Here is a 26,524-nt window from a genome sequence, read left to right on the forward strand (position 1 = left end):
AGATGTTTTCTGACAAGCCTATGTGCATTGCAAGGAGGTTGAAAGTCCCTAGTATCTGTGCAAGAAGTCGTCTGATGACATGAGGCGGTGATAAGAGTCATGCAATACAGCCCCCGCTCCTCTATCTTGAGTATAGCTGCTAAAGCGTCTAGGAGCAGCCATCAAAGTCCTTTGATCTAAATTGCATATTCCACACCCAGCACCTCTTACTCTCCAAGCTTCAAAGGGCTATCCTTTGGTCTCTCCATCGCTGCCTGTCCCCGGTTGAGCGCCCTCGCCCTCTTTCACCCCCTCAGCAGCCTTTTCAATCTTGTCCATCTCTCCCTTCTGCACACTCAACAAGGTCTGCTGTCTGGCCCTAACCAGTTCATTCACACTCTGTTGATCCAGCTTCAATTCCGTCTTGAGCATCTCAATCTGCCGCGGACTCAAAAGGAGGACAGGCTCGATCTTCTTGACACCACCTGAAGTGGTGAGGTTCGGGGAGCTTGCTCCTGAAGAAGAAGAGGACGAGGGGTTGGTGGAGGGAGCGTCTAGGATGGGTTCGAAGTTGTACTTTCCAAAGATGGGATCTAGAGATGTGTCGGCCTTGGGAAGAAGGCGGTTCTGGGTGAGGAGAGTGGAGAGGTATTGCGACGATTGGAAAGCTGTAAGGGCGAGAGGGAGTCGCGTGAGCACGAGGTCTTCTTTGCGAGTCTCCTAGATCGACCTGACTCACCTCGCCAGTGACTCCAAGCTCTCCAAACCAAGTAAAAGAAGGGCAAGTTGGGCACGACTGGGATGAGCATAAAGGGTATTGTGAAGGGCATGCCGACCACGCAGAGGATCAAGCTTCTACGATGATGAGGTGTCCGTGAGGCTGTAAGAGTGCGGAGGGTGTGCAAGAGATGTGTGGGGGAGACGAGACTCGGGGGAAAGTGGATTGGGACGGTTGCGAGGTGCGACGGTGTCTGTCGGCGTGGGCAGTCAGACATCAGAGGTCAGCACATCGGAGGGACCTCCCCACCTCCTCTCCGTAGCATGTCCTCACCTCTCCGGGCTTGAGGTCCTTGAGCTCCTCTCCCTCGCTCTTCTTGACCGGGTTCAGCGAAGGTCCCAAAGTAGGGTCCACTGCCTTCAACGCCCACTCCTCGTACTCGATGCGGTCCATCAACTTCTCTCCCGTCTTGTACGTCCGCCGCTTCCAGTCCAGCACTGCTACCTTTTTCCCATCTTGACCGTCTCTTCCAAGGCTGAGCCAGAAGTCGGAAGCTTTGGTGAGAATGCGAGTGGTAAGTGGAGTTTGAGCCGAGGATGAAGATGGGGATGCTTCTGAAGAGGCGGGCGAGGATGGGGAGGAGGAAGGGCCAGCGGGAGAAGAAGATGCGGTTGCGGATGCTGGGGTAGGGATGGGCGGCTGTGGTCTTGGAGAGCGTTGTGCGAGAAAGGTACAGACTGGGTGAGCAGAAGGCCGTACACGAGCCAATGGTACAGCGATCAGCCTCATCCAAGGTCGCGTGCAAGTGGGGGATGATGAGCGGTCCGCAGAGGAGAAGGAGGGCGAGGTGAGTCGGGGAGCAAGGACCCTGAGAGCGTGAGTGAGAAATGATCAATCCGAAGCCTCGCCTCGGCCTTTGGCTTCTGCCCGCGTCCAAGGCACATTTCTCGCTCCTCCTTCCGTCGAGGCAGAGAGCAAAGGGCGGTAGACAAGCCAAGATTTCATCTCATCCCAGTCTCATAGCTTCCGCTCAGCCTCTTCCAAGGAAGGACTCCCCTGACCAAATACCCATCATGCTGGCCACAAGACCACTGCTACTACGGACAACGCCGACACTACGTCTGCAGACAACACAAAGGAGACTCTTCTCCCCGTCAGCAGTCTCGCCACTTCAGCCTAGCCACCCAGCACTCCTCGCAGCAACGAGACCAAATGAGGTGGTAGCGTCCATCGCTCTCATCGGCGCTGGTCTCATCGGAGCGTGAGTTGCAGGAGAGATGGCTGGCATCGTTCCCTTCTTGAGTCGAACTAAGTCCGCTCACCTCTGCTTCCCTCTCCCTTTCAACCTCTAATCCTTCGTAGCGGCATCACTGCTCGCTACCTTCTCCCTTCCTCAGGCGCAAAAGCCCCTGGCGGCAAGTGGGTCAAGGGTGGATTCCAGAACAAGATGGACAAGAGCGAGGCTGCTCAGATTCTAGGATTGAGGGAAACGGCATTGACAAAGCAAAGGATCAAGGAGGCACATAGGAGAATGATGATTGCCAATCATCCGGATAGGGGAGGAGCACCATACTTGGCTAGTAAGGTTAATGAAGCAAAGGTGAGTCCGTATATGGCATTGCTAGCTGAAGAGGAGGGAAGGCTGACTCCTGCCTGTTCCTGTGTTCATCTGTGCTGCCTAGGACCTACTGGAGAAGATCACTCCGAGATGATTGCATCGTTTCCGTCAAAAAAGCATGGGAGGGCCCTGCCTCGTAGCAGAGGAGGCCTTCCGCGAGGCAAGAGACAGAAAGGTCACACACATGTAGGAAGGAGCAGGGAAGGAGGAGTTGCCTTGCGGCCTCTTCCAGGCTTGCTGATCGCATGGCAGAACACCGCTCAACTGACTGATCATTCTCTTGATCGTCACAATGTACACATATTCCCCATCGAGCGATGGACGTCATTGCAGTCACTAGGATGCTATTGTCGTATTCGTGGCCGCAAAAGCGCGGAGACGGCACAGAAGCGGTGCAGACTTGTTGCTAGTCGGGCGGATCAGAGAGTGAGCTGCGCAACACATACAAGCCGTTTCCACAGGGCTAGGCGAGCTTGTACCAACCCTTGCTGTGAACGATGCCGTCGAAACGGACAATGTGCGCATTGATGGCTTCCAGAGTTGCTGCCCCTGCAAGAGGGCGGCAGGCGTCCATCTCACACCTCTGACGCCTAGTAGGAAGAGGATGTGACGTATCACTCCGCTTGTTGATGGTCCAGACTGTGAAGAGGGTCCGACGATAAGAGCTATCGGTACCGCTGGACCGTCAGGAGGCCTAAATCAGCTCATGTTCTCTGGGCGTCCAGCGTTGATTGACGCCGACCTTGTGGTCTGGGCGAGCGTCCACTGCTTCGGGTTGGGCGGCGTTGCAGGAGCGCAACATCGTGCAAATGTCTCGCGCTCTTTCTCTCACTTTCTTTTGCCCAGACCGGCCAGACTTGACACTGCCAAGCGGAAATGACGACCAGTCTCTATTCGTCTGGTTGCTGCTTCGGCAATGGGTCTTCTTTCCTTCCCAAGGTGGGTGCAGCTCATGCTGGACGACGTAGGCGAGGAGGGCGGGAATCAAGGCAGGCAATTCTAAGCGTCTCTCTCTCTCTCTTCTCTCCGCACCTCGCGTAGCGGGTGTGATTGATGCAGGGCGGGCGGCGGAGTAAGGTGTGCGGGACTACTTTAAGTGGACGAGGCTTGGTGCGGCGCGCGCCTCGAGGAATGACTGGTCGAATTGTGCGGTGCAGCAGAGCACCACACCAGCCAACTGCCGCCGCACACACGGAACCAACCAACAGATCAACACACAACATGCCGCCCCTCACAATGCCGCTCGCCTCGCAGCCTGCACCCACCCAAGAGGCACCTTCCTGATGGAGAAGCAGACAGGTCAATGGGCAGCCGGACAGCAACAAGAGGCTCATGAGGGTCTCCTCATCTGCTTCACAGATCCGAGTGTGCAGGTGTGTATGTATGCAGGTGGGTCGGTGGGGGAAGCGTAGCGAGTGAGTAGCCCGTCGGCAATGCCAACACTCTGCCGAGAGTGAGGGCCACTGAGGGCTACCTTCACTCCCTCTATTCCCTTCATCCCTCCCTCCCCTTCTTCTTCATCCACCACTCCTCCCTTGATCCTAGTAGCCTTCTACTAGCTTCGTTGCTTCCTCCTTCCTCGGTCTCTGCCCTGCTACAGGTCATCGCACTTGCGATACCTACCCACCGCCCGTCGGCACTCACACTCTCTTTAGCTTCCGGTTTCACTTCTGTCCTCCTCCTTTGCTCCCGTTCGCTGCTCTCGCTACCTCTGTCCCTCTCTCCTCTTTGGTTCAGATTCCTCACCCCACATCATCCTCATCACCTTCACATCTTTCTTGCTCTAGCTATCCACCCGTATCTTGCTCTAATCTTCCTCGACCTCTTCACGGACCTCACCATCCTCAGATCCGCCAACGAAACAACCAAAGCAAGTCTAGGCAAAGCTCAGTAGCTTCTGAATCTTCATTCCTCCCTCATCATCGCTTCACTCTTCGTTCAGTTGCCCATTATGCAGTCTTCTAATTCCTTTGAACATGCTCGTACCGGACGTCCGAGGCCTACCAATCTCTTGGCAGGTAGGACCTCTTCCTTCGAACTCCCACTCCCATCTCCCTCCTTCAACGTACAGCATGCCATCAATGCCACGCCAAGCCGAGACGACTACCTCAGCGTCAGTCTTGCCACCTCCTCCTCCTCTCCTTCAAAGCAGTTCCACACGGGCCTTGCTACGCTGTCTCTCTCCAGCCCTCTCGCAAATGGCAGCCTTCCTCCCACCCCAGTCACCGCCGGTCTTCCGCTGGAGGACGCTCCTGCACCACGCTCTGCAGTGACGCTCCCCAGCATCGACCACATGCTCTCGGCCGCACCAGTGCGCAAGACCATCCTCACGCCGCCTTGCAGCGGTAGGGTGCCCATGGGACCCCGCATCGGATGCGACGATGACATCGCTCACTTTGAGGGTCCTCGACCTCAGTGGCTGCAGGATCAGCAGCAGGCGACCTTCACCAATGTCCGTGCCATTTCTCCCCGGCGACAAAGCCCATACATCCCTGGTGCCAGCACACAGGCTTCCTCGAGCAGGCTCCGCGACGTCGTCGCCGCTGAAGAGGCGCAAGGAACAGTAGGCCTTGGCTTCGTGTCCAGCGAAGACGATGCCCCTACTCCACGCATTGGCAGCTTTGGGCCCAATGCTCTGGGTCTCTACATGGCTACTACTCCCACCCAAGCGCAGATGTCAGCCGGTGCCTTGCGCGCCCCTGCCATCGAGCAGCAAGAAGAGGGCACCTTCCCTAACACTGAGCCTTCCTCTCCCATCAGCCCACCGCTGAGAGCTTGGAACACCGATCTTACCTTTGCTGACGCTGGCTTCGCACCGTCGCCACCTCGCTTCAGCTCAGTGCCGATGGAGAGGGAGCAACACGTCGTCATTGAAGGCCTGATGCCTCAGCAGAGGGGCTTGCGAGGCCTCGGCATCTCCTTGGACGGAAGTGACTTGGAACAGGCTGAAGAGGACCGAGCCTTGTCCTCGAGCTCGAGGCTCGTTGAAGCATCACCTCCTGCCACGCTCCCACGCATTGCCTTGGACACGAACTTCCCTTCAACGGGTCTCACTCCAACTCTCAGCTCGGCGAGGATCGTGGACATCGACGACCGTGCCGGACTGCCAACTTCTTCCGCACTGGCATCTCCGAGTCCTTCGCTACGTACCAAGAGCAAGAAGCGCTCTGAGCTCGTACAGAGGGAGGCCGAAGCCGCTGTTTCTGCTTGCGGTCAGGGAAGCAGTAGTGCGTCCTCTGCACACCGCCTCTCGCCCAGGAGCAGTGCAGTACGACTGTCCCCAATGCCTTCTGGTCTTGTACAGGAGGAGACAGCTGCTACCTTGCCCCGCAAGCGATCCCTGGAGGATGTGAACGCCGAACCTCATCCCGCCTACTCGAGCATGTCGACACCTTCGGAGAAGAAGAAGACTTCCTCTTCGCGAACCAAGTCCTCGACCTCTCCCAGCGCCAACCCTTCCTCGCCATGGGGTGTCTTCCGTCTGAAGGAGGAGGGCTGGAAGTCGCTGAGCCCACCTGGCGGCGGGAAAGCTCTCGGAGTCTCTGCTGTGCGTGGAAGCGCCGCCGCTCTCAAGGCCGCAAACAAGCCCACTGCCGCTGCCGCCTCCACTACCGCTTCTTTCTCCGTCGCTCCCGCTACCAAGAAGCAGAGGAAGACGGGTAGCGCCAATGGCTCTGCACCCATCGCCCGTACGATGGCAGTCAATCGCGGTCGAGAGAACAAGGAGAATATCCCTCCTGCGCACTCATTCGCCCATTCCGCATCTCGTCGAGAAGATCAAGGCCTCATGGGCGGGAAATTCAGGAGGTCCTTCAACTCTGGTACAGCGGGATCTGCAGGTGAGACGCAGGACGTCTTTGGTATAGGGTCAGAGCACAAGAGACCCTCTTTTCCTAGTATGATGGGCGCTGCACGCAGGACTTCTGTGCCTGCTTCGGCTTCGAGACCCACGAGCGCGCCTACTGGGGCTGCTCCTAGGAGGAGATTGTAAGAAAGGGGGAAAGGGTAATTCTTGCGCTCGAGGATTCGTGCTTCGTCTCGTCCTTGCCCGCTTCCTCTCATACCTTTTCGCTCTTGTTGCTTCTTACTGGCTCTTCTTTTATTTTTGTTTTTCGTTTGCACTCGCACTCACACTCGTACCACATACGCTCAGCATCGCATCGCATCGCATCGCATCGCATCGCACCACCCCGCGCAGTATCTACTCTTCGCTTTTCCTGCTTCACTGTTCAATACATTTTCTTATATTTCTCATCGACTCAAGGCGTTCCTCTCGTCTTTCGTGCTTCACACAGGGGACAGACAGTGTCGGGAGTGAGCTACCTGGCTCAGTGCAGGCTACAGTGGAGAAGTGTGGGGAGAGCGGACACAGGCATGTCGAGTTGACTTTTCGGCCTTCCGTGGTCCCTCGTTCGTTCGTGCCCTGCCCAGACTTTGCCTTCAGCACTCATGCTGAGCTCGCCAGGCACGCTACGTCGAGACCACTGGGCTCCCCACCTTTTGCCGACGATGGAGAGACGGGGACTCGCGAGTCAGAACCCCAAACGGCCATATGTGGTGTCGATAGCACAGCAAGGACGAGGAGATTCGCCAGGGACAGATGGAATCAGGGGCGCGGGCCGGACGACGGAGAATTCGAGGCTTGGCGCTCGCTCTTCTCCTAAGGACGTTGCCCTTTGCTTGGTGTTTCGTTCGCTTGGTTGTACTTTTGTGGTCCCTGTTTCGTGCAGTGCTATTGTGGTCCCTGTTTTGTGCAGTGCTATTGTGGTCCCTCTTTTTGCCGGATCCAAAGACCTCCGGGTGATGTCGTAAGCATCGACCTGCTTTGCCCAGCAACACCCATAAACGAATTCAGAGCCGGCAACCCAGATCAGTGGAAGGTGGAGCGGGCCGGGGCGACTCCGAGGCCGGTACCTGGGCCGATGCGAGCTACCCCTGCTACCCCGCTCCGGAGTGCCCTGGGGAGCCCAAATACATTGCTTCAGATTGACTCTTGGCACTAGCAAGACGAGGCCAGCTCGCTTCGGATCAGCTCTACCGGTCTACCAAATTGATGAAGTGATTGGATGGGGGCGGTGCTATATTGCGTGTGCCTGGCTCAGCGCGGGCGGTAATTGGCTGGGCCGGGTCAGGCCGGACTCCCGGATTGCTGCAGAGGGTGTAGCGGGAGTGAGAGGGTGCTATGGAACATGCTAGTCACTGGCGCTTGGCTTGGCGAGTGGGATAGTGAGGTATAAGAGGCGGGCGAAAAAGCGTCTTTCCCCAATCGATCTGTCTCTCAAGCTCCACCCACTTGGGGAAGTAGCGAACACATTATCCTTCACACACCCACATCCATACACGAACAAAGCCATCTACCCTCCATCCCTTCTCTGCCATGCTCGGGCACTTAAAGCGCCCTACGGCTCTTGCCGCTCTAGGAGCTCTTCTCCTCGTACTCGCCAACAGCGCCACCGCTGCGCCTCTTATCGACAGACGGGCCGAGGTCGCTGTGGACTCCGTTGGAGGTGAAGACCTCGTAGCTCGTGTCACCAAATTCCCCGTGCTTGGACACCCTGGACGAGTTCCCTACAAGACGCCAATCAGAAGTGCGCCGCCCGGGGAAGGCGTCAACGACCCCAATGACCCTCCTCGCCGCAAGCCACACCCACCCAAGCGAGAGGAGTTTGAGGCTCGTGCTCATCCCTTCCCCAGCCACGAACACCCTGGACGAGTTCCTCACAAGACGCCAATCGGAAGCGCCGAGCCCTATCCGGGCGTCAACGACCCCAAGGACCCTCCTCGCCGCAAGCCGCACCCACCCAAGCGCGAAGAGGTCGAGGCTCGAGGCTACGGCCGCCTACCACCTGAGCATCCAGACCCGATCGATCCTTACTACCATCCGGCTCCGCCCACCAAGCCAAAGAAGCCTCATCCGCCTCAGGAAAGGGATGTCGAACTCGCTTCCCGCCGCTTCGGACCTGGACATCTAGGAGGCCAGGACCCTGTGAAGTCTGGCCATCCCACACCATTCATTCCTGTACCTAAGGTGGATCCTGAACCTGGCTCTCACAAGAAGCCTCATCCGCTCAGGCGAGAAGAGGTCGAAGCTCGTGGCCCCGTCCATGGACCAATCTCACCGCCAGTGGACGTGCCTGGTGACGAGCCCACGAAGCCGAAGCCTAAGCCTCCACATGAGAGAGACGCTCAAGATGACTTGCACCCTATCAAGAGAGGACGAGAAGTCGGAAACGAGCCGCCCGAGAGGACTGGCCTGATCAATAAAGGAGGTGCCGGGTCAAGAATTCCTCCCAAGAAGCACCACACACATCCTCCAAGCGGACACTTGGTCAAGCGAGGACCAGAAGCCGGGTATGATCCTCTTGAAGGACACGGTGTTTCCTACCTCCCGCCTGCATTGATGCCGCCTGAACATGATCCACACCATCATCCTTCCCCACACAAGTCGCATCCTCCCAGAGATGACCTTTCTCGGCGAGGACGGGAAGCCGGATATGTTCCTCCTAAAAGCCACGGGATTCCGGACCTCCCTGGAAAGGTGTTTCCCCCTAAACATGGTTCACACAATGTTCCTCCCCCGCACAAGTCTCATCCTCCCAGCGAAGACCTTTCTAGGCGAGGGCGAGAGGCCGGATACGTTCCTCCTAAAGGAACTAATCTGCACCTTCCCCCCAAGGTGTTCCCTCCTAAGAACGATGTCCCTCCCCCGCACAAGTCTCATCCCCCGAACGATGACCTTTCTAGGCGAGGACGAGATCACGGAAGCGATCCAGCATTAGGCAACGGCCCAATCCATCTCATTCCGCCCGGACGCCCTAGTCAACCGTCTCGCAGGGACCTGGACGGACGTGCCACCTGGGAAGAGTCTAAGATCGCAAAGGGGTCAAGCCCGCTCCCCGGTGGTCAGTACAGCCATGATAGACCTGGCCCACCTCATCTCAAGAGAGGACGAGAAGCCGGCCACATCGGTCGCAAGCCAGGAGGCATCAGCTCGCCCCATCGACCTCCTGTAGCTGATCCGCACGATGATCCACCGTCAAAGGACCATCCTCCCGTAGAAGAACTCTCCAAGCGAGGGCGAGAGAAGGGACATGTTGCTCCTCCAGAACATATTGTTTCCCCTCCCCTTGTACCTGATCCACACGAGGAACCTCCCCCGCACAAATCGCATCCTCTAACCGAAGAACTCTCTAGGCGGGGCGGCCATGCTGGTGGCAGATCAGGAGGCTGGGCGCCGGTACCTGATCCGAAGCCCCCGCACGCTGATATCTCCAAGCGAGGACGAGAAGCTGGAATCGTTGCTCCTGCAAGTGCTATAGTCCCGCAAGGCCCACCCAAGCATGAACCAGACGTCCCTTCACCTGAATGGACACACCATCTGAAAGATGGCGCCCCTGGGAACAACGGCCCCCCTGGGAACAACGGCAAGCGAGACACCGCTCAGGGATCTGAGCTGAACGCCCGTCAGAGGTTCGACCTTCCTCCTGAGCCACAGCCCAAGCTGCCCCCCTTGCCCCCTATCTACAGGGGTGGGGGGAAAGGCAATGGGAAGAAGCTGCCCCCGCGAAGAAGTCTCATCGACGACGACAACGACTTTGCTAGCGTGCTTGACCTGCCTCCTGAGCAGAGACCCAAAGAAGTCCCAATCTACAGGGGCAGGGGAAAGCGACCACCCAAGCGAAGCGTCGACGACGATGACTCTCCCAGCCACCGCGATCATAAGCCTCGAGAGCCACACCCGCGAGCAAACCTGCTCAAGAATCGACAGGGCAACGACGACGACGACTCTCCCAGTCATCGCGATCACAAGCCCCGAGAGCCCCACCCCTGATGAGGCGTCACGCCCCAGCAGCTTACTTAGAGTCAAAGGCTGTGATCTCGACTCTCGTTCTGCATGAGAGCTCATCGATGATAAAGCTCGTGACCCCAACGTGCTGGCGTCTGCGCTTCTTGCGCCCTAATCTCGTGCAAAGATCATATTCATGTGTCTTGCTGATGTATCAAGTTCCCGATGTTGTGTATCCCGCGGCCCAAAGAGCGCCTGAAAATATCATTTTTCGAACCTTCTCCTTATTCCTGACTGCTGAGGGAGGCCTGGCTGCCTACAGACTGTTTGCGACTGTGGAGTTCGACCATGTGGTCAAAAGTGAGCTGACTTCCGCTCGGTGTACCACCGTGCGAGCGTCGGCAATCCCAGTAAGGGTGTGGCATGCTTGGCGGTTGTCTGCGTCGGCAGCACGTCGTGTGAACGCCTGTCTGCGGTCGCAAAGTGCGACGAAGGACGACAATGGGCTGTGCTTGGAGATGACCGACCTCATAACCGTTCGGCAGCAATAGCAAAGAATCGCTGAGGCAACGGTGGAGACATGATCACTCGATAAGCATAAAGCAAGCCCAGGCTTCACCTTGCGTCACACTTCCCACCAGAATCCCAACAGACAACCGCTCCTAAGTATCCGAAAACTTTCCGCCACACCTCAGACCAACGCTTACAATCATGCGAAGTCTTCCTGCGCTCATAGCAGCCGTCAGCATGGCGCTTGCCATAGTCAGCGGCATTGATGCGCTTCCCACTGGCCTGAGTATCAGAGGTGAGTACGCTTTGCCCCCACTGGAGTGCGCCGTCAAGATCACAGACTGACAGTGCCCCTTCCACAGGTCTCGAATCCGCTGATTCTTCGTTCTCTGGAGCCTTCACGCTTGAACGAAGAGTTGGATCTAACAACGGACCAGGTGACAGCGATGAGCAACCAGGTCTAGCGGATCCCGGCTCGGGCGGCGACGATTCAGGCACTGGCTCGGGCCCGGGCCCTGGCAATGGTGGAAAACAGCCTAAAAAGTCCAAAGGCCAAAGACCCCGTGACGGACTCACAGCGCGAAGCTTGGGCGCTTTGTCCGGCGGCGCTCCTCCAGGCTTTCCCCTTGTGACTGCCAAGCCCCACGACGAGGCGCAGGGCGGGAAAAAGAGCGACAGCTATGGACGCCGTGCTGAACTTGAAGACCTTGAGTCCAGCGACTTCTCAGCTCGTAATGCTGTTGTTATTGAAAGCAGGATCGCTTCCAGCGGTGGTCCAGGCGATGACACCGGCGATGACAGCGGCAGTGACACAGGTTCAAGCGGTGGCAGCTCTGGACGCAGCTCAGACGGCACTGGCGCAGGCCCTCCCAACGGTGGGAAACATCCTGGAAAGGTCAAGACCCACAAGCCTCGAGGCGAGCTCGCACCAAGAGACTTGGGCATCTCGTCCGGTGGTGCTCCTCCAGGCTTTCCGTCCGTGATTGCAAAGCCTCACAACGAGGTGAAGGGCGGAAAAAAGGGCGACAGCTACGGACGTCGTAGTGAGGTCGAAGCCCGAGGTGATCTCCCTGCCGATCTTCCTTACCCATTCCCACCCATCAAGAAGACTCCTCATGTAGGTAACGATGACCCAAAGAACAAGTCAAAGGGCGGAAGCAATCGTGGTCATGTCGTTGGGTCATGATCAGCAGTTCAGATACTCCATGTCCTCAAAGACCCCTCAGATATGTCCGGTTGGCCGATGGACAGCTGCGCCGTGCCCTTTCGTTTGTGTGCCGCGCCGACTTGAATCAGAAGTGCCTTAGCCCCTGTGCTGCTAAGTCATCTATGTTGTAATGTGCGTGAGTGCTCGGCTTCATCGCTATCCACCCACGAGCTTGTATGAGTCGTCTGGCTCGATGGCTATCTTCCTTAGCGCGTGGCCTGGGCAGTGGAGGTTCCCGAAGCTCTGCTTCTGATTGCGCCGTGCGCGACTCAGGGGCAGCAGCTGCGAGGCCGCCCGCAAAAAGAGCAACACCTTCCTGCTCCCCTTCCTCTTTGAACGCTTTCGCTCACAGCACCATCACATTCCAATATACGAGCGCCGGGAGCAGTCCGCAGACTCAGACCTGGTCGTTGAAACGATTCAGATCTGCTCTTGCCCCATCTCTCTGAATGGCAACGCACGATCTCATCTCCCCATCAGCTACAGGATCCTCTGACTGGCTGAATCGTAACAAGACCGCCTCCACCGCCGCTGCATCGGATCTCGAGGAGGAAGTCCGTCAAAGTCGACTGGACCGACAGAATAGAAGGAGACGTCTCAGCGGTGAAGGGATTCGGGGCCTGCAGACCTCAGCCGGTAGCCACAGAGTCGGCGAGATGGACGACATGAGTCCACAACATACGGGAGGCAGCACCACTGCTGGCGAGAAAGAGGCGACACTGAGGAGGCTCATGTCCACAAAGTCACAGGATGGGCAAGACAGTAGCGCCGCTGCCACCTCGTCGTCTCGAGCTTCAGGTCTACTCTCGCGCTACGGAGGGCAAGCCGGTCCTACAGGCACCGCAGATGCGGGGTCGGGTGCATCGCCGGTATCGCTCGCTTCCTTCATGGGTGGAAAGGCGGCTGGCCCTAGACTCGGAAAGCTTGCTGGAGATGGAAGGTCGGCACCGCCGGAGGCATCTCTCATAGACGAGACTAGGATGCGCAAGGGTGTCGCCCTCCCTGGAATGGCTGCTGCAGAGTCCCCCTCCTCGCCCGGAAAGGGTCGAGGACTTGCTAGCTTTCTCGAGGCTCGAGCTGGTGGTCTTCAGCAAAGAAGTGATGCTTTGAGCTCCAGCCCTGGGGGACAATCTTCTCCGGCCGCTCGCTCGCCATCACCTGTGCGTAGAGCTGCCTCGCCCACTAAGCAGATACCCTTCGCAGACACTTTCAAGGCCCCTGCCTCGCCAGTCAAGCGCAGTGCTTCTCCCTCCAAAGCCGCTGCCGATGTGACCTCGCAGCCTGCCTCTGCGAGACCGAGCAACATCTCACCGAGCAAGGCGCACACCAACACACTCTCTGTTTCGCCAATGAAAGATGCAGCTACTTCGCCCATCCAGACGGAGGAGATTGCCTCCTCGTCCTTCAAGAAGATTACCCCCAGCGGTGCCACAGCTACGCCTTCGTGGAGGGCTCCTACATCCGCGCCTGCAGCAACCACATCTACGAACTTGCCAAGCCCAAGCCGATCTCCTGCATTTGCCAGCCCCGCCTTCGCCTCCAAGTTGGCTTCCGACAAAGGGCCCACACCATCGCTGACGCGGCTACAGGGGAAGGGCATGGTGGGACAGAGGCTCAAAGAGGCGAAGGAGCGAGAAGCGGCAGCGTCCGTCTTCTCTTCCCCCTCTGCTTCGCCAGCGCCTGCTTCGCCGTCCAAATTCCCACTGGGCAGAACGAACAGCAGTGGAAGCAGTGCCAACAATGGTCAGACTCCTCGCTGGGCTGCCATCGACACTAGCTTGTCACAGCGAGAGAGCGAAGAGGGAGCTCCTCGCGCGAACAAATGGACACCTCATCGCTCTGGTACAGCATTGCCTGGATTATCTCGAGCAGACAGCACAAGCTCATCCGGAGCTCGCGCTCTTTCCCCCACGCGTGCCTCCACCGCCCCCTCCTCTTCTGGCGCTACTGACGACCGCTATGATGTTGCTCCTGTGCGGCTTCCCGGGATGGGGAGCGCCAGGAGTCCTTTCGGAGCAAGTGCTGGACGAGCGAGCCCTGACAAAGGAAAGAGCGCCTACTTTGATGGTACTGTCAAAGAAGATGCGCCATTGGAGCATCTTACAAAGGGGCGCGCAAAAGGCCCTGCCCGGAGGTCAGCTCGAGGTCCTACCAACGAGGCGGCGCAGAAGGTGGAAACTCCCAAGGAGGGACCTGTCGCTCCCGTTGCTGATAGCAGTACGCCCTCAGCTGCTGAACTGACCTCGGCACCTGCTCCCCTGCGCAATACCAGCGGGAAGCGCATTGTTGTTCTGATCTCTGGCTCAGGCTCCAACCTCCAGGCACTCATCGACGCAACGCACAAGGGAGGACCCCTCTCGCATGCACAGATCACCTACGTACTTTCCAATCGTAAGGCAGCCTTTGGCCTACAGCGTGCTGCTTCTTCCAACCCTCCCATCGCTACAAAGGTCCTTGCCCTCAAGACGTGGCAGAATCGCAACGGAGGTGGCACCAGGGAGCAGTACGATGAGGTCCTGGCCAAAGCTGTTCTCGATGCAGAAGGCACACAGTTGCCCAACTACGACGAGTCCAAGCCTTCCGTATTGCCGCCACCGGATCTTATTGTTCTTGCCGGATTCATGCACATTGTCTCTCCTCAGTTCCTTCGTGCCCTAGGCCATCGAACCGGCCTTTCCGAGGCAGAAGCACCTTCTTGGAGGCCTAGTGCTCCAGTGCCCATCATCAACCTCCACCCGGCCCTGCCAGGTGCCTTCGATGGAGCAAATGCGATTCCCCGGGCCTTCGAAGCATTCAAGGAGGGCAAGATCAAGAACACCGGTATCATGGTCCACGAAGTGATTGCTGAAGTCGATCGTGGGGCACCGATTGTCACCAAGGAAGTCTTTATCCGTGATGATGACACGCTCGATGCTCTTGAGACGCGCATGCATTCAGAAGAGCATAAGCTCATTGTGGAAGGTACCAGGATTATGCTGAGCAGGGCAGCGAGCGGCAGAACTCAGACACAACAGGCCGACCAGCCCGTAAGTCCAACAAAGGTTGACGTCAAGGAGTCGATCAAGTCTTGGGGCTCTACTAGCGGTCGCTCTGCAAACGAGACGGATACGAAATCTGCATCCGCTCGATGGGGTCAATCGAACTCGGAGCGACCTTCTTCTCCTACGAAGATGTCAAGACAGATCGAGCAGCGACCTCAGCCGTCGAGACATGTGAATCTGAAGCTGTCGGAATCCGTCTCTTCTCTGCCATCTCTTTCAGCTCAGCACAAAGCCGTTCTCGCTGGTATGTCGCCTTCGGCAAGGGCGGTTGCCGATCAGACCGTGTCGGTCGAGACCTTGTCCCTGCAGTCCGATGGCTCTACAAGTACGATTGCCTCTCACGAAGCCCACATCCTCTACGAGACCGAAACCCTCGCTGTGGTCCATCGCTTCCGCTCTTCCTCATCGGGTCAGACCGTAGCTACAAAGCTGTATGCAAGGGCAGGTCATCAAGCTTCCTCCTCGTCTCAAGTGGCTCAGAAGCTGTCTGATCTAGCCAGACGATACAGCACGTCTGTTATTGATGCTCGTCAAGGTCGGGAGGACACAGGACTGGTCCGAGCCTTGGGCGGAAAGGTTGAGACAAGACAAGGGTCTCGCAGAGGGTGGGACAAGAGCAACAGTCTGATGTGGCGAGTGCAAGAACAAGACGGCGTCATCTTCATCGATCAAGTCGACCTGAGTACGAGCAACCTCTGCTCGGCCTACTCTTACCTCCTTTCCATCGTCGGCAACCTGTTCGTCTGGTACGGCAAGGGCTCCACAGCACTCGAGCGAGAAATCGTCTCTGCCCATGCCAGAGAGATATTTGGTCCTTCCAGCAGGATCAGCGAGCAGGAAGAGGGCGCAGAGGACAAGTCGTTCTGGAATTTCCTCAGCAAGTCGGAGGGATACGCACAGGCCTGGCATTTCCGCCACCGCAACGTCCTGCCTGAATTGAGCGCCGCTCCGCGCCTCTTCCACGTCTCTGACAACGATGTACGTGAGCACGAAGGTGCTTTCACCGCAATTGATGTAGCTCACGAAGGAATCGCTGTTCTCGTCCTGCCGGCCGAGGTCTACCTGCTAGTCGGTAAAGACGCTCGATCTCGCCGCAGGGAAATTGCTCTAGGTCTGAGCTGCGCCGAGCACCTAGGCAAGGCGGTTGTCGCTCGCCGGCTCCCTGACCTGCCTTCTTTGCCCGTCCATGCCCTGATCTACCCCACTCTGGAGCCAAGAGACCTAGTCGCCTCTCTGAGGTACTGGGAGGAAGGCAGGGCCGGCAATCCATCGGCAACTACGGCGCGCAGGATCAACATCGTCAGTCTTGCCACGGCCAAGAAGGAGCTTCTCAACAGCTCGGGCAAGTGGAGGAGGGAGACCGTTCGGGATCGGGACTACCTGCCATTGGGTGTTGGGCCTGGCGACCTCTAGCTGATGTCCTGATCTGGTTGATTCTTGCATTTCACCCCTTCTTTCTTTCTTTCGTCTTCATTGCTGATCATCATATCATTGTCTTGAGCGTATGAGCTGGAGGCTGCTTTACATGTGAGCCGTGGGTATTGTACAAGTGTAGTGACCTCAACTTCAGAAAATGCCATTCACCTTCCACGCGGTCCATATCGGGCAAAACGTCGTCCCTGGGAAGCGGCTGAAGGCTGGACTTGGGGAGCGCCTTCTCGCATCCTGTCTAGCTGCGATTCTTGTCCAGCCACCAGTGCTTCATCGACCCGAGAGGGAGCCAGCAGCCCTCGCTGCTGTTGACTGCCTATACCGCCGGATTGGCTCTGTCGCTGCGAGCTGGAGAGGGCGCCGTACAGCCTTGGTGTAGAGCCACTCTGGCTATTGGAGCGCTGACGTGGGCGGTCAGCATTGAGCTGGTGGAGGTCCATACGGAAGGAGAATGGTCAAGAAGTGAGCTACTGACCCTTTGCCTACTTGCAAAGACAAAGCTCCTTTGGCGGAGGCGTACTTACTGCTCGGATCCACAGCTTGGCCTCCTCCTCGATCCAACTGACCTCGGCCCTGGGCTTGTGCACCACTCCCTCTCCATCCTCGTCCAGCATCTCTACCTCCACAGCGGACTCCGCCTGTTCTATCCCATTCTCTCCATCTGCATGCCTTTTTCTGCCCTTCGATCCCCTCCCCTTCCCTCTCTGACCCTTGCCCGCCACCGCTGCCGCCGCCTGTGCTGCTCGTCGCTTCTGCCGCCTTAGAACACTCTCTGCCTGTTCACGCGAGCGCTTCTGTCCAGACCGTAGGGCAGCCTCAAAGTAGTGGAGAGCCTGCGCTACTCTCGCCGGGGGGAGAGCAGTAGGGGAAATCGAGGAAGAAGCGGCGGCTGATGCGAAGAGGTTTTGCGGGAGTAGGGAGCTGAGAGAGGGTACGCTGTCTGGGAAGGCGGGCACGTCTGCTGCTCGGACACGCTGGGCTTTCCTCGTGTGTCTTGCAGAGGGGATAGAAGAAGAAGAGGAGGAAGAGGGGGAAGGGGAAGAGGCAATGCTACTGCTGGAGTGGCGTGACCGTGTGTGTGGTCGCTCCTCTCTTAGAGGCGATCTCGAGCTGCCCCGCGAAACAGCAGAGGCAGGGGCAGAGCTTCTGGCTGAGATGCTACTGGCGCTACGACTACTGCTGCCGTACCTCCTGCCCGCCTGTGATGGACCTTCGTATGTCTGTTCACGAGGGAAAGCTGATTCTGCTCTCTCGTCTCCCTCTTCGTCAGAAGTGAAGACGAGGGAAGAAGCGGCTGAAGACTCGCGGTCTGCATCTGCATCTGCCTCTGCCTCGGCATGGAAGTTGTAGTGGCCGCTCATCGGCGCTCGCTAATGCTGTTTCAGATATACCTGTATCTAGGAAAGTTCCAGCACGATGTCCTAAGTACTCATGCTGGGGGCTTGGCTAGAGATCGCGAGACGAGGGGAAATGGTAGGGGTGGTATGGTCGGTGCGGGAGTGGAGAGCCCCTCGAACAAAAAAGGCGCCGAAGGGAGCGGAAGTGGACAGAGGCGCCTACGCGAAGTCATTGGCCCCTGCGTGAAGTCACTGGCCCCTATGCTAAGTCACTGGCCCCTATGCTAAGTCACCAGCCCCTATACGAAGTCACCAGTCCACCTTCAGGGAGTCACTCCCATCAATATAGTACTGATTACGATCATCTATTGACACATGTGAGCTGAGTCGAAGGGGCGATACAGTGAGGGGTAGAGAGGTATTCTCTGTCCCTCGCCATGCCCTTGATCCTTTCTTTGCTCTACAACTCGCCCACGCCGCGGTTGCCGACGAACTGTTGGGGTGTGGTGAGGACAATGCAGCAGATTGATCAGTATGTAGTCTGGCAAGGCGGCCGAAGTAGCATGTCGACTGGTACTCACGTAAGCCTTTCCACCTTCAGGACTCCAGCTACAGGGCGGACGCAGGGGGGGAAGAGGCAGACTGATGAGCTTCTATCGCGGGCGAACAAGCACTTAGCTCTGCTATTGCCCTATCTCGACTTACAAGACCAGGTCAGCTCCCTTTGAGATGTTGACCACATCTCCCACCTTTGCCTCGATCTGTGTGCCGGTAGAGGGCTCCTTGATACAGATGGTCCCTTCGATGATCAGCTTGAATTCGTCATACTTGTACTTGAACCTGTGACCGAAGACGGGAGGGAGGGAACGAACGGTTTGAAGTCAGTCCAGACTTCCCTCACAAGGTAGTGAAGTATCGTGGGTAGCAGAGACCTGGAAGAGAGTATTTCGCAAAGACCGGGCTGGCCTCCAGCGTTGATGCCATGTCTTCAGAAGTCTAATCTCTGTGCACCTAGCCATCCTGACGCCTTGTTGCTCCTACCTCTCCTCCGCCACCCCTCATGGGCAGCGAAACCCTTGCCCCATTCTCAGCCTTTCCCCTGCCTCGCTTCGCTCCCGCTGTATTCCAGACCCCACACTCACTTCAGTGCCTCCTCCTCGGTGTTCTTTGTCTGGTGGTAAATCCCAGCAGTAAGTGTGCTATTGGCGCTAGTAGCAATATCTCCCAGGAAGCCTCCACAGGTCACATCGTCCAGCTTGCAGTTGGCAGCAGCATTGGTCAAGAGTGCGATTCCGGGCATGATGGTGGTGGTGGTAGTGGTGGTGGGTAGGGTGAGGGGATGATCGAGAAGAGCGAGAGAAAAGCGGAAGGGGAGAGCTACTACGTGGGGTAAGTATGGGAGGTGGGGAAGAGGGGGGAGCAAGAGGGACCCCGCATCTCTTTATACACCTCCATCCACCGAGCTAAGATAACGGAAGGAGGGGGATCATCTCGGAGCATTGTCCTCTATCTAGACTCTCGAGTGTACACACACACACATCGGGTGGAGGCGAGGTCACAGCCACGGCTGATTCCCGGCGCTGCGAGGAGCGGCGTGCCTCGGCGCCAAGTTGATCGGCTACCTCTGGCAGGCAGGCAGGCAGGCAGGAGTACCAAAGATAGACGACCAGATCTACACAAGGCCAGGCTCAGCTCTCGGTAGAAGGGGCAAAGAGGAGACAAGGCTGAGTGCTGCCGTCTGCTCGTCTTCGGAAAGGGACGTCGGCGATAAAGAACGGGAGGGGGCGTGCACGGACCCTGGAGGCAGCGTGGGGGGCGGCGCTGTTGAGAGCTGCACGCACATGCCTCGGTCCATCTCCGCTTTGCCCCGGGACTCCTTCCGTTATCACTCCTGATCCCGCTATCCACTGACAAGTAGCTGCACTCACGCACTCACGCACTCATCTGCACCCTCTTTGCTTCTCTTGCTCAAGGGGCTATTCAGATGCGAGAAAGAATCGTTAATTTTGATGAAGATGTTAGCTGAAAGTACAATACAAGTGCGATCCAGGGCAGAGCACTCTTCCCCTTCCGCTCTCAGTGAGGCGCATCCTCGTCTTCATTGAAGTGAGCAGAGGCAAAGGGACTCGCCTCCCTCAGCTTCCTACCGTTCAGGTAGAAGTACCATGTGAGCGGAATTAGGGGAAGGGACAAGAAGGCAATCAGACTCGTGGCCCAGTGATTACCCAGATTCTCGTACATGTACGAGGCAAAGAGGGGGAAGATAGCACCGATGATGTCTGATGGAACGGGAGCGGGATCAGAGGCAGTGAGATGGGGGATTGGTCAGCAAACTTTCAAGTCGATGAAGGCGCGGCAGAGTGGACTCACTTCGAATCAGAATCGCAGCCCCGAGAGCGGAAGCCGAGAAGGCTCCGTACGAGTCCGTCAGATAGGTGAGGATACCAAACAGTACAAAGAAGAAGCCGTAGCCAAAGATGGCAGGTCCAAGCAGGGGCACGATCCAGACGATTCGATCAGGATAGCAGGTCCAAGCTGTGAGGAAGAGACCAATGGGCAGAAGCACACAGCCAAAGCAGCCGGCGAACATGCGCGCTTCGGGCACACTCTCCCCTGCTTCGCGGATCCTCTTCTGATAGAAGCGCTCGCCGATCAAGGGGTACGACAGCGCGGCAAGGGCCGTACCGATGATCAAGGAGAGGAAGGTGAGCTGAACCAGGCCAGCGCTTGACCAGCCGTAACCGCCATTGCCGGGGCCCCAGATCTCCGCAAAGGCATCGTTGAAGAGGAAAATCAGACCGTACAAGAAACCGTTCCAAGCAGAGGCGAACATGGTGATGGGCTCGGTGAAGAGGAAGCGGAAGGGCCTTGTCAAGGAGATCTTCAGACCGGCTGCCAGCGACTTCTTCTCCGTAGCATGGACAGAGACAAACTTGTCCGTGCTTGCTTCCTTGCGCAGACGAGCCGCTTTGCGCTCGATGATGATGTTGTGACGAGTCTCGGGTAGGACAAAGTAGATGATGGGCAGGTGCAGGCCGAAGATCAACAGCGCGGTCAGGTAGTAGATCCAGCGCCAGCCTAGCTTGGGGGCGATGAAACTAGCGTAGACGTTACCTGTAGCTGGACCGATGCAGCTTCCGAAGGTGTAAATCGCCATGGCTTTGCCCGAGAAGTCCCTAGCGAAGAGATCGGAAACGACACCTCCAGTGTTAGAGAGCGGAGGCGATGCCATCAATCCGGCAAGGAATCTGCAGATGAGGATACCCTCGATTGTGGGCGAAAAGGCGATGGGGAAAGACATGAGGACCCATAGAGCCCAGCAGATGAGATAGACTGGCTTGCGTCCGAACTGTTCTGACAGAGGGGCCACAATCGGGGGACCAATAGCAAAACCAAGCACATAGAGACTAAGTCCCACAGTAGCCAGCTCGCTACTGATGCCGAACTCTTCCTGAATATCCGAAGATCCTGTGCTGTAGGCTGATGCTTGACTGGCTACGCAGACGTTGAGGTAGGAGCAAAAAGAGACGAGGAAATACTTGTATGCTTTGCTCCAGTTGCGTGGGTTCTCGGGATCTCCATCCTCGAAGCCAACGAGGACGTATCCCTCTGACTCGAGGTCCTCAACTTTGCGCTTGACGCGGTCGGACTTGACCTCGCCCTCTCGAGGTTTGCTGACCAAATCTCCTTCCCCGCTGTGCTTCTTCTCGGCTGCTATGTTGTCGTGTCCGGAGGAGTGGACTTCGGTGTGACCTGCCGAAGTAGTAGGAGGAGAGCCCGATGCGGATCGATCTGCAGCTACTGTGGGCTCAGAGGACCAGTTTCCCCCGTTGAGAGGCGCAGCAGCACCTGGATGCGACCCTGCCTCGCCTCGTTTCTCCAAGTCGGACATGCTTGACGGCAAGTGAGAGATTTCTTGCGTTTGCAGCTCCTACCTGGCGTTATCGAGTCCTGTGCAGAGGATAACTGACTCGAATAGTGGAGGGGGATGTAATTGCAGAGGTTGGAGGAGACAGAGGATATGAGGCAAGAAAGAGGGGAGAAGATATTATGCATGCCCATCCCCAAGGTTCTACGTTGGGGACTCCACCTTTTCCCCTCGCCCTCGTCCCCTGACTTGACGCAGCCCGCCGATGTCACCCTCTTCATCTGCGGGTCATCTGGCGCTCCGAAATGTAGCCCCGGACTACTGGGATCTGCCCTGGACTGTTCTCGCGTTGCGACCCGCGACCCTCGCAGGGGCTCAAGATCTAAGATGACGGCATGCACCCTCCTCGGCTAGGATTCGCCGCCAACGCCAAAGGGAGAGAAAGAAAAAAAAGGTTGCCGTACTCGTGTAGAGCGGTGGGCTGCCGAACGGATGCGGGGGCCTGTGCCTTCTTCGGCATTCTTGACTTCTTGGCCCGAACGTCCGCGGGCCTCCGCTCCCGCGATATGCGCCGAGGGCACCTGTGAGCTGTGCGACGTCTGCAAGACGTGTGCTGAGCTTGACTGGCGATAGCCCCAACGACGTCGTCTGTCACTTACGTCCGGCTCAACATAGAGGTGACCTGTGCTTCTCCCTTATCTCCATGTAGCGGCGCTTCATCGGCCTTCACCTCGGGCGGTTCCCAGCCCTCGGGCCATTTCATCTGTCTTCGAGTGTACCTCAGGCGCTAGGTGAAGGATCCTATCCCTCTCTTAAGCTGGTGATGCTTTCGAATAGGTGAGATCGCCACGGCTAAGCAACAGAAGATCACACCAGTACTCAGCGAGCGTCTCAGGTCGAGCTCTTCGCTGCAATACCGGTCAAAGTCCCCTTGCGCTGCAATCAATGTATGGGTGTCTGTCGCCGCGCAGAGAATGCATTCTTGCCTTGCATGGTGCGTACGACTCGCAGACAGCGCCGACGCAAAGCTCTGTCTCTGCTACAACTAGACGGGATAAAGAGGATGCCTTGACGAAAGGAAGGATACGGCTCTGCTCAGCAGATAAAGTGACTGCTCCTACTCTGCCCTTTCCCACTTGTCCGCGTGTCCCTTTTACGCCGCACGATGCCAAGCGAGAGAGGCTCGATCCGTCACCCAGTACGGATTAGAGATATGATATCAAATAAACATTCAGATTGCGATTGCTCTGCAAACTACTCGACCATGATTCCTACACCACTACCGGCGCTCAGACGACCCCATACGGCTTCCTGATCCGTCTTGCGTTTGCGAGCCATTTGTGCCTTTCGCAGCATCAGCTTGCGAGATAGGTACTCGTGCACAGACAGCGGAGAGACCGTATTCATCACCAGTTCCTTCTTTTCCACTGGCTCGACCTTGGGAGCAGCCGAATCCTCCGTCGATGAAGTCGCTCCTGCCTGCTTGGCCTCCTTGGCCTGTGCCTTGCTAGCCTTCCGCTCCTTCTTCTCCTTCTTTTCTCTCTTCTCCCGCTTACGGCGCTCCTTGTCCGACTCTCCTTCGATCAAAGCAGCGGCAAGCGGAAGTACTTCCTCAGGAGCTACTGCTGCCGGCAAGGGACTATCTGATTGCGCCTCCACTGCAGGTGTGAGAGCAGGCGCAGGTGAGTTGGACCCAGAGGCAATACCCAGGATCTCATTCATGCTGACGGCGTCTCCGTGAAGCTGCCGCTTTGCTCGTAAAAACTTGGCTCGAGATCTAATCGAGAACAACAAACAGGGGGAGCATCAACGTCTGGCTCCTCTACCACACTCCAGATCTGGGCTACTCACGCATTTCGTATTGTCTGCACAGCCTTCTCCACAGCCACTGCTTCCTCAGCAGCAGCTTTCTCAGCCGAACCCTTCTTCGACTTCCTTTCCTTCTTGCTCTTCTTTACATCATCTCCATCGGCCTTCTTGGACTTCTTCTTGCTGTCCTCCTTTGATTTGCCCTTTGACTTCCTAGGCTTGGGCTCCTCTTCGCTCTCACTTGAAGACGAGTCAGACGAAGGCTCTTGTGCTTTACGTTTCCTCTTCTTGTCCTTCTTGCTGTCTTTGCTGGTGATGGTTTCGGTCTCTGCCATCTCCTCGACGATAGGTGTAGAGACGCCGCTGGAGCTAGTGCTAGCAGCGTTCAGGCGCTCAAAGAGGCCTCCTAGCTCCCCACCTCCTCCAATCCACTTGTCTGCCCCTCCTACCCCCGCCTTCCCGCTGTCCCTCATCTCCTTTTCAGCTCTCTGAGAGCCAATTCCCTTGTTGTCCATCTTGTACATCGTCTTGATCGTCTCAGTGCGGCCCTGTCCCGAGCCACCGATGCCCTGGCCTTCGGACCAACCCATCTGGGAGAGGAGACGTTGGCCTGGCAGGGAGGTATCTGCGAGCCACGAGGAGTTGCGTGTGACTGCACTGCCAACTAAGCGCTGCTTGCGCTTCTCTCCTGCGAGACCCATGGTGATATATGTATGAGCAGGTTGAGCCAAGAAGGAGGTGGGGGTATGATATTGAGAATGGGTGCAAAGTGGGGTAGACTAGGCGGTGTGAGCTTCGTTGATGCGGAAAGGCAAAATTTGAGCCAGGCGGAGACGAGGAGCAGGCGGCGGGCGGGCACGAGTGGGACAGGCGCGCGGCGGGAAGATGAGCACAGGCAGACGAGAACATCGCACACAAGTCTACATCAGCATCACAAGGATCCTACCCACGACCATCACTGGCAGTCAAGCAGCAAGTGTTCAGGATGCCTCGACAACTGCACCTCCTCCGGAGGATAGTCTCTACCGCCAACGCTGCCCCGCTCACAGCAAGCACTTCCGAGAGCTCCACATCGGCGCTCCCAAGTCTGGCACGACTGCTACGGGCCGCCTCTTCCACTAGCGCAGCATCCTCAAGCTACCTCACATCCTTCAGGTCCGCGCTACAGACCTCTTCAACCCGTCTGCCCGCATCTTCCCCCTTCTCATCACCCCTCGTCCGCCTCGCATGTCTGCCAAGCCTCACTCCCCTTCCCAGCTCACAGCTCTTTCAGCTGGGAGGTGTGCGCTGCGCAACGTATGGCCAGGAGTACCAGCCATCTCAAAGGAAAAGAAAGAGGAAACACGGCTTCTTGGCTAGGATCAAGACAAAGAATGGAAGGAAGATGCTGGCGAGGAGGAGGCTTCAGGGAAGGAGATTCCTCAGTCACTAAGTCGGACGCAGGTTGACTGCCAGGGAGGGGACTTGCCGAGGGGTATGAAAAAAGTGCTCTGAGCTACTTCGACAGGCTCAAGCCGCTGCTGAAGCCGAAGTATCAGCTTCGATTCTCTTGCTCGCAGAGGGCAAGGCTGTCGTCGGCCGCCGCGGAACGTCGTCTCCTCCCTGACAGCCAGCAAGGGCTTCCAACTCCAGATCATCCTTTCCTTTCTGACGAGCAAAGAAAGTCCAGGTCACCTCGCAGTACGTCGACTACTGGTACTGAAACAACGCAAGTGGCTGGATTCTTTCGCTTCTCGTCATGGAAAGACAGCCTCATTGAATCTACAAGCCGAAGCAGCAGTGGCCTTGTGCCGAGCTAGTGGCTCAGACCACCGCATGTTCCACCGCTTCCCCCCTCATTCGCCCTCTTCCCAGTTCGAATACTCATGTACAATACAATACAACTTCTGTCTTCCTCGTCACATCTCCGCTGACGTCTTGTGAGCTTCGAGCTTTTGACTGAAGGTTTTGCGCCATGCCACGGCCGTATAGAGTGGAGTGCGGAAGGCAGAAATCTCACGCCCTGTGCGTTCCGTTCGTTCCTAGCATTCTACCTGTTACTCTGAAACATCAGCTCACACGATGGCAGCTCGTCGACTGCTCCCTCGCCGTCCAGTGGCATATGAGCTGCAATGCTTCTCCAGCTCATCCTTGTACGCTGGCAGCTCAGGCGCCTCTCCCCTCCAGACTCCAGGCCTGCTTCGAGCCTACTCGTCCACACCGCCCACTCGCGCTTCTTCCTCTTCGTCCCCTCCCAAGAGCTACACATCGCACATTCCCCTACACTCATGGCAAAAGCACTTCCTCTCCCTCGGCTCCGCCCTCGCTTCCATCGTCAATCCCGCACGAGGAGACATGATTGCCACTCTCTCCGAGACGTCTGGCGAGTCTCTCCTGCCTTCACTGCGGGATCGGATGTTGCTCACGCAAGAAGGGAGGAGATTACTGGTGGATCGACCGAGGATCACGACGGCTAGTGTGGATATGAAGTACTTGGAGGGATTACAGGAGGGAACATTCGGGAGGGCTTACGTGGACTGGTTGGAGTGGTGCAGAGTCGGGCCGGATACAAGAGCACAGGTGAGCTCGAGCCCTGGCGAAGGAGTCATCGTACAGACATCTCGTAGGGACCGAGACTGAACCTCGAAATCTCCTTTCTCGCATTCACACAGGTGCGGTACATCGATGACCCCGAGCAAGCCTACGTCATGCAACGGTATCGCGAATCGCACGACTTCTACCACCTCCTCTGCAGTATGCCCGTCTCGACCCTAGGCGAGACCGTTGTGAAGATCTTCGAAGCATCTCACTTCGGTCTACCCGTAGCCTACCTCTCCTCCCTAGCTGGACCCCTCCGTCTTTCCTCCGAAGAGAGATGGCTGCTCATCCGAGAATTGGGACCTTGGGCTTGGGAGATGGGTAAGACTTGTAGAGAGAAGTTGAATGGGGGCACTTTACTGAGTTTGTATTGGGAGGAAAGGTGGGAGGTGGATATGCGTGAGATGAAGAGGGAATTGGGACTGAAGGAGCCGCCGGTGAGGGTTGAGTATGAGGTCAAGAGGGGAATGGGAGGCAGAAAGAAGAAGGGCTGGACTACCAAGACGGTCGAGAAGAAAAGGGCAGCCGATGCCACTAGTGCGACTGGCGCTCCAGCTAGCTAGCTGAGTGAGAGTCTCGACCGTCAATAGCAACCGTATACCACACTCAACTCATCTTCGATGGCCCGTATAAACAGTCATTA

General features: G+C 57.2%; 14 protein-coding genes across 14 annotated transcripts; 8 read left to right on the forward strand and 6 right to left on the reverse strand.

Annotated features, from left to right (window-relative positions):
* Positions 1-9: 9 nt before the first annotated feature.
* Positions 10-1,610, reverse strand: BCV69DRAFT_271634 (hypothetical protein). Its single transcript, XM_025490959.1, has 3 exons — positions 1,031-1,610; positions 719-950; positions 10-647 (listed from the first exon to the last, which is right to left on the reverse strand). Exons 1-3 carry the CDS (start codon positions 1,484-1,486, stop codon positions 229-231), a joined length of 1,107 nt encoding a protein of 368 aa, XP_025346875.1. The 5' UTR covers positions 1,487-1,610; the 3' UTR covers positions 10-228.
* Positions 1,611-1,770: 160 nt separating this feature from the next.
* BCV69DRAFT_300026 (hypothetical protein) lies at positions 1,771-2,409 on the forward strand (the record flags this gene model as incomplete). The annotated part of the gene is made up of 3 exons (XM_025494416.1): positions 1,771-1,958; positions 2,060-2,297; positions 2,380-2,409. 3 exons carry the CDS (start codon positions 1,771-1,773, stop codon positions 2,407-2,409), a joined length of 456 nt encoding a protein of 151 aa, XP_025346876.1.
* A 985-nt stretch (positions 2,410-3,394) lies between these two features.
* Positions 3,395-4,333, forward strand: BCV69DRAFT_294451 (hypothetical protein). The gene is made up of 2 exons (XM_025493871.1): positions 3,395-3,730; positions 3,864-4,333. Exons 1-2 carry the CDS (start codon positions 3,648-3,650, stop codon positions 4,207-4,209), a joined length of 429 nt encoding a protein of 142 aa, XP_025346877.1. The 5' UTR covers positions 3,395-3,647; the 3' UTR covers positions 4,210-4,333.
* Positions 4,267-6,306, forward strand: BCV69DRAFT_300027 (hypothetical protein; the record flags this gene model as incomplete). Its single annotated transcript, XM_025494417.1, has 1 exon — positions 4,267-6,306. One exon carries the CDS (start codon positions 4,267-4,269, stop codon positions 6,304-6,306), a length of 2,040 nt encoding a protein of 679 aa, XP_025346878.1.
* A 1,236-nt stretch (positions 6,307-7,542) lies between these two features.
* Positions 7,543-10,382, forward strand: BCV69DRAFT_283826 (hypothetical protein). Its single transcript, XM_025492828.1, has one exon. The coding sequence runs from the start codon at positions 7,693-7,695 to the stop codon at positions 10,144-10,146; it is 2,454 nt and encodes an 817-aa protein (XP_025346879.1). The 5' UTR covers positions 7,543-7,692; the 3' UTR covers positions 10,147-10,382.
* Positions 10,383-10,848: 466 nt separating this feature from the next.
* BCV69DRAFT_300029 (hypothetical protein) lies at positions 10,849-11,797 on the forward strand (the record flags this gene model as incomplete). Its single annotated transcript, XM_025494418.1, has 2 exons — positions 10,849-10,906; positions 10,974-11,797. The coding sequence occupies 2 exons, from the start codon at positions 10,849-10,851 to the stop codon at positions 11,795-11,797; spliced, it is 882 nt and encodes a 293-aa protein (XP_025346880.1).
* Positions 11,798-12,142: 345 nt separating this feature from the next.
* Positions 12,143-16,462, forward strand: BCV69DRAFT_283827 (hypothetical protein). Its single transcript, XM_025492829.1, has one exon. It carries the CDS (start codon positions 12,268-12,270, stop codon positions 16,270-16,272), a length of 4,005 nt encoding a protein of 1,334 aa, XP_025346881.1. The 5' UTR covers positions 12,143-12,267; the 3' UTR covers positions 16,273-16,462.
* Positions 16,463-16,724: 262 nt separating this feature from the next.
* BCV69DRAFT_30679 (hypothetical protein) lies at positions 16,725-18,139 on the reverse strand. The gene has a single exon (XM_025494689.1). It carries the CDS (start codon positions 17,649-17,651, stop codon positions 16,773-16,775), a length of 879 nt encoding a protein of 292 aa, XP_025346882.1. The 5' UTR covers positions 17,652-18,139; the 3' UTR covers positions 16,725-16,772.
* Positions 18,087-19,327, reverse strand: BCV69DRAFT_283828 (hypothetical protein; the record flags this gene model as incomplete). Its single annotated transcript, XM_025492830.1, has 4 exons — positions 18,770-19,327; positions 18,333-18,467; positions 18,209-18,236; positions 18,087-18,120 (listed from the first exon to the last, which is right to left on the reverse strand). The coding sequence occupies exons 1-4, from the start codon at positions 18,925-18,927 to the stop codon at positions 18,088-18,090; spliced, it is 354 nt and encodes a 117-aa protein (XP_025346883.1). The 5' UTR covers positions 18,928-19,327.
* A 275-nt stretch (positions 19,328-19,602) lies between these two features.
* On the reverse strand, positions 19,603-19,906 carry BCV69DRAFT_283830 (hypothetical protein). The gene has a single exon (XM_025492831.1). The coding sequence runs from the start codon at positions 19,866-19,868 to the stop codon at positions 19,704-19,706; it is 165 nt and encodes a 54-aa protein (XP_025346884.1). The 5' UTR covers positions 19,869-19,906; the 3' UTR covers positions 19,603-19,703.
* Positions 19,788-21,970, reverse strand: BCV69DRAFT_283831 (MFS general substrate transporter). Its single transcript, XM_025492832.1, has one exon. The coding sequence runs from the start codon at positions 21,517-21,519 to the stop codon at positions 19,927-19,929; it is 1,593 nt and encodes a 530-aa protein (XP_025346885.1). The 5' UTR covers positions 21,520-21,970; the 3' UTR covers positions 19,788-19,926.
* Positions 21,971-22,724: 754 nt separating this feature from the next.
* BCV69DRAFT_283833 (hypothetical protein) lies at positions 22,725-24,095 on the reverse strand. Its single transcript, XM_025492833.1, has 2 exons — positions 23,347-24,095; positions 22,725-23,272 (listed from the first exon to the last, which is right to left on the reverse strand). The coding sequence occupies exons 1-2, from the start codon at positions 24,003-24,005 to the stop codon at positions 22,750-22,752; spliced, it is 1,182 nt and encodes a 393-aa protein (XP_025346886.1). The 5' UTR covers positions 24,006-24,095; the 3' UTR covers positions 22,725-22,749.
* A 458-nt stretch (positions 24,096-24,553) lies between these two features.
* BCV69DRAFT_236440 (hypothetical protein) lies at positions 24,554-24,736 on the forward strand (the record flags this gene model as incomplete). The annotated part of the gene is made up of 1 exon (XM_025489922.1): positions 24,554-24,736. A coding segment is annotated over one exon (183 nt), but the record flags the coding sequence as incomplete, so codon positions are not given.
* A 522-nt stretch (positions 24,737-25,258) lies between these two features.
* BCV69DRAFT_290707 (Coq4-domain-containing protein) lies at positions 25,259-26,444 on the forward strand (the record flags this gene model as incomplete). Its single annotated transcript, XM_025493723.1, has 4 exons — positions 25,259-25,308; positions 25,449-25,863; positions 25,956-26,318; positions 26,343-26,444. The coding sequence occupies 4 exons, from the start codon at positions 25,259-25,261 to the stop codon at positions 26,442-26,444; spliced, it is 930 nt and encodes a 309-aa protein (XP_025346888.1).
* Positions 26,445-26,524: the final 80 nt, after the last annotated feature.

Source organism: Pseudomicrostroma glucosiphilum (assembly GCF_003144135.1).
Source record: "Pseudomicrostroma glucosiphilum strain MCA 4718 unplaced genomic scaffold BCV69scaffold_10, whole genome shotgun sequence".
Lineage (NCBI taxonomy): Eukaryota > Fungi > Basidiomycota > Exobasidiomycetes > Microstromatales > Microstromataceae > Microstroma > Microstroma glucosiphilum.